At 38.1% G+C, this 5448-nt stretch overlaps 1 protein-coding gene across 1 annotated transcript; it reads left to right on the plus strand.

Moving 5' to 3' along the window:
- The first annotated feature begins 1679 nt into the window (after positions 1-1679).
- LOC136088444 (uncharacterized) lies at positions 1680-5183 on the plus strand. The gene has a single exon (XM_065812155.1). The coding sequence runs from the start codon at positions 1680-1682 to the stop codon at positions 5181-5183; it is 3504 nt and encodes a 1167-aa protein (XP_065668227.1).
- Positions 5184-5448: the final 265 nt, after the last annotated feature.

The following is a 5448-nucleotide window of genomic DNA, read 5'->3' on the forward strand; positions in this document are numbered from 1 at the left end:
ATTATTAATTATATATAAATATGCGATGCCGCAAGATCACAAACTTTTTTAAATTATATATCCGCATGTGATGCGCGCGGTCATCAACAAATAAAAAATTATTTTTCAACATGTGATGCGCGGTCACAAACTTTTTTAAATTATATATCCGCATGTGATGCGCGGTCATCAACAAAATTATTTTTCAACATGTGATGCGCGTGATCACAAACTTTTTTAATTATATATTCACATGTGATGCGCGTGGTCATCAACAAATAAAAAATTATATATTCACATGTGATGCGCGTGGTCATCAACAAATTAATAATTATATATTCACATGTGATAAACACCTTCCGATCACAAATAATTAATAATTATATATCCGCATGATCACAAATAATTAATAATTATATATCCATGTGTGATCCGCATGATCACAAATAATTAATAATTATATATCCATGTGTGATCCGCATGATCACAAATAATTAATAATTATATATCCATGTGTGATCCGCATGATCACAAATAATTATTAATTATATATCCATGTGTGATCCGCATGATCACAAATAATTAATAATTATATATCCGCATGATCACAAATAATTAATAAATATATATCCATGTGTGATGCGCACAATCACAAACTTTTATTTTTCAACATGTGATGAGCGTGATCACAAACTTTTATTAATTATATATCCGCGTGTGATGCGCGTGATCACAAACTTTTATTAATTATATATCCGCGTGTGATGCGCGTGATCACAAACTTTTATTAATTATATATCCGCGTGTGATGCGCGTGATCACAAACTTTTATTAATTATTTTTTAACATGTGATGCGCGTGATCACAAACAAATAAAAAATTATTTTTCAACATGTGATGTGCACGATTACAAATAATTATTAATTATATATCCGCATGCGCATCGCATGATCACACAGACATATATTGATTATAAATCAATGTGGTTGCGCGCGATGGCAAATAATTTTATATCCATATGTGATGCGCATGATCACAAATAATTTTTAATTATATATCCGCATCGCATGCACATAATCTCACAGGCATATATTAATTATAAATCAATGTGGTTGCGCAAGATGGCAAATAATTATTAATTATATATCAACATGTGGTGCATGCGATCACAAACTTTTATTTTTCAACATGTGATGCGCGCGATCACAAACTTTTATTAATTATAAATCCGCATGCGGCGCACACGGTCGCAAATAAATAAAAAAATATGAGATCTCATATTTGTCTGCAAATAGTTTTGATATATAATTTATCTTGATATGGATATATTTGACCGGCACAATGTTTATCATCATCATTATGATAATATTATATATATTTTGGCAAAATAAGGATCAAATATGTTACCGTGAGCCAAGACCTTGGTCAAGACCTTGGTCAAGACCTTGGTCAAGACCATGGTCAAGACCTTGGTCAAGACCTTGGTCAAGACCTTGGTCAAGACCTTGGTCAAGACCTTGGTCAAGACCTTGGTCAGATCACTATGGACCAGAAGGTCCCACTGTATATTCTAAAGGATTACATGCGCTTAACGAACCCGATCATGAAATATTAATGAATTGATTCATAAAATTCGATCTTTATAAAATAATTGATCATATGCGATATTTTGAATCGCTTATTTTATTAAATAATATATCATGTCAGTTACATTTATAACATCTGCAATTGCTAACACAGCATCCGCTTTTGCAAACTTTGTTACTTCACCAATGAAATCCGCGCCCGTAACTTCAACGCGCGCAAGTGCTAGCGCAATCACTACAAGTAATATGCGCGACCACGTACGAGAAAAAGCGATGTGGGCTGGAGCATTAACGCGCATTAATATTCCAAATCTTCTCGGAGCAACAGATGATGGATCAATCATAACAATTGATCGACAACATACGCCGGCTCTACTCAAAATTTTTGACGAAATTATTGTTAATGGGACTGATCATACAATTTCGCACTTAAAATGTGCCCTCTCCCAGAGAGTCACAAAAATCGAGATTACATTTGATCCCGAAACCGGACGTTTTTCTGTTTTTAATGATGGCCCTGGTATACCGGTTATACTTCACGCAGAAGAAACACAAAAGGCCGGACATAACGTCTACGTACCAGAAATCGCATTTTCACAGTTTCTTGCGGGAACAAATATAAATAAAGAACTCGACAATGTAAAAGGCGGGATCAACGGTTTAGGCGCAAAAATTGCGAATGCGCATTCCATCGAGTTCACTATTGAAACGATCGATGGTGTTAATCGTCGATCTTATCGTCAACAGTGGCGCGATGGTCTCAGTAAACGATTTGATCCTGTTATCCGCGAATGTGATCGATCAACTCCAACATATACTGTTGTGAGTTTTATACCGACATATGATGAGCTCCAATATACCACACCTCTCAACAAAAACGACATCAATGATATTGATGCATATTTGCGTTTACGAGCACATCAAGCCGCCGCATATGTCGGTGAAACTGTTTCCCTCTTTTACAATCATAAAAAATGCGAAACAACGAGCGTTGCAACGCTTGGAAAACTTTTATTGCCGGCCGATGATAGTCAATCGATCATACTTCAGACGCAAGTAAAATCAACCGAAGAACCATACAAACAACATCCATGGAATATTGCGGTAATAATTTTACCCGCCGGTAAAAAGGTACCCAAGAAATCAGCGATTCAAAATATGACGATCATTAACGGCGTCATAAGCAATAAAGGTTCACATATACAGTATATTAGGAAAATACTTAGTACTGCGGTCGAAAATAAACTTCATAGCATCACAAAAGCAAATAAAATAACTATGAATGATACGCTTGCTGGAGTGCGCATCGTTATGTGTGGTGCGATACCCGGTGTTGATTGGGGAGGTCAGCGTAAAGATGAAATTCAAGTTTCAAAGGAAACACTCGAACATTACACATTTACCGCGACCTCTTTAAAACAATTCAGCGAAGTTGCTGCAGAAAAAATTTTACTTGCGCAAAATGCGTCATCGGCGCGAGCCGGAAAAGTTGTTCACAAAAAATTTACAAAGGCCCGATATGCAGGTAAATCTTCGCACAAACGCAATACATATTTACTCGCAGCCGAAGGTGATAGTGCGATCACGTTACTCCGCGCAGGTCTTACGCAAACGCGGAAAACATTACCACCTGGTGGTCCATCGCTCGACTGGTGCGGAATCATAAGTCTTCAAGGCGTCATAATTAATGCGGCCCGAGAAGTAACAGAAATGGAAACTAGTGGCGGCGACATCATCAACGTAAGAAGTGCAAAGTTGCAAACTAATAAGCGATTAATTGCGCTCGCTGATGCATTCGGACTTGCTTATGGACGTTCCTACACTACGCCGGAAGAATTATCAACATTAAATTATGGAAAATTGGTACTTTGTGTTGATCAAGATCTTGATGGGATCGGCAAAATTGCGGCGCTAGTTCTTGTTTGGATTTATTTGTTCTGGCCTGCACTTATCGCGGCCGGATATATCGGTAGATTAATAACACCTATTGTACGCGCATATCCCCGCAGAGGTGCACGAAATCCTGTCGAATTTTATTACGAAGAAGAACTAAAAACATGGCTGAAAGAAGATCCGAGTCGACCTGAAAATTATAATATCAAATGTTATAAAGGTCTCGCGACTCACGACAGCGATGAAGTTAAGCGTATGTTTAAGCCCGATGAGTTCAAGCATAACATACATACATACAAAGGTGATCGTGATATGGAACGTCTTTTTAAAGTATATTTTGGTGATGATCCTTCATTGCGCAAAGATATTCTCGTGACACCAGTAAAATATCTCTCACTACAAGAGTCAATAAATCTTCAGCGATTGCAACATATCCCGGTCAGTCGTGTACAACTTGATATCGATACCAAGTCATATAAAAATGACGCAATAAAACGACAAATTCCGGGCATAACTGATGGTCTTAATCCCGTGAGAAGTAAAATATTAATGGGATCGATCAAAGAAGCTTCATCAAAAGAGCTCAAAATATATCAACTTGGCGGCGCAGTCGCGTATGGATTTAAGTATCATCATGGTGATGCTTCGCTCAATGCATCAATAATACATATGGCGCAATCATATCCGGGCGCAAGAAAATATCCATATCTTATCGGAATAGGTCAATTCGGAAGTCGTCATGGTGATAAAGCCGGTTCAGCAAGATATATAAGTGTTAAACTGAGTCCGATCGTGAAAACAATTTTTCCGCCCGCAGATCGATGGCATTTACCATATGTATTTGAAGATGGTGAACGTGCAGAACCGCAATATTTTGTTCCAGTTATTCCGATGGCGGTGCTAGAATCATATAAAATTGTTAGTGAAGGATGGAATCATATAAGCTTTGGGCGCGACTTCAATGATGTCATCGCTGTAGTTGAAGCATACATTAATGGTAATCCTGATCTCACAAATATCGCTGAACGTCTCCACAATGAGGGTCTTAATGATTCGGTCATGACCGAAATACATCGACTTTCAAACCGATGGCCATTGCGCCCGAGTACGCGCGATTACAAAGGCGAAATTCGACCATACCGTAACGGCGATAATTATAGCTTCGGATCATACATATATGATGAACCGTCGCGCATCGTTAGGATAACTGAATTACCGATAGGTATATCGACCGCAAAATATCTTGAAACGCTCATGAAGCCGGGGCGAAGCGGTAAAGTGAACTCCCGCAGCGAATTTATTGAAACAATTAATGATCGTAGTAGCGGCGATACCGTTGAACTTGAGATCCGCCTTAATGTGGGCGCATTCGAAAAAATACTTGAAAATATTGGAAATGCATTTATTGATCCTATCGAAGATGCATTAATGCTACGTTCGTCGATGCGATCACAACTTAATTATTATAGCACAAATGGTGCGGTCCTCGAGTTTAGCGGATATTATTTAGCAAATATATTATATTGGGCTCCGTTGAGACGCAACCTATATGTGACGCGTTTGATACGTTCACGCACCGTCACGGAATTACGAATTTTAGAAAATAAAGAAATTATTCGCTATATCGGTTTAGCAGCTGAATTAAATCTCGCAAAAATTGAAAATGATGAATTCGCATCAGAGTTATTCGGAGTCGAAACTTTCCCCCACTCAATACGAGCATAATTCATCAACCCGAATATATCACGAATGAAGAACTTTATGATGCTGCGATTGCGGGTCCTAACGTCAGTTATGATTATTTGCTCAATCTGCGCGAACGTGATCTCGTAAAAACTTCGGTCACTAAGAGACAGAAAACACTCAAATCGTTGTATGCTGAACTCGAAAAAATTAAATCTCAGCTTGATGAATATCCGGTAGTTGGTGCGAGCGTATGGAGAGCAGAAATCGAAGAATGTAAATCAATCATAGAGCGGGGCATTAGTAC

This window comes from Hydra vulgaris, chromosome 12 (assembly GCF_038396675.1).
Source record: "Hydra vulgaris chromosome 12, alternate assembly HydraT2T_AEP".
NCBI lineage: Eukaryota > Metazoa > Cnidaria > Hydrozoa > Anthoathecata > Hydridae > Hydra > Hydra vulgaris.

What these genes read in the sequence shown, in the direction of transcription:
- LOC136088444 (XM_065812155.1), top strand. Translation starts at nt 1,680, where the DNA reads ATGTCAGTTACATTTATAACATCTGCAATTGCTAACACAGCATCCGCT.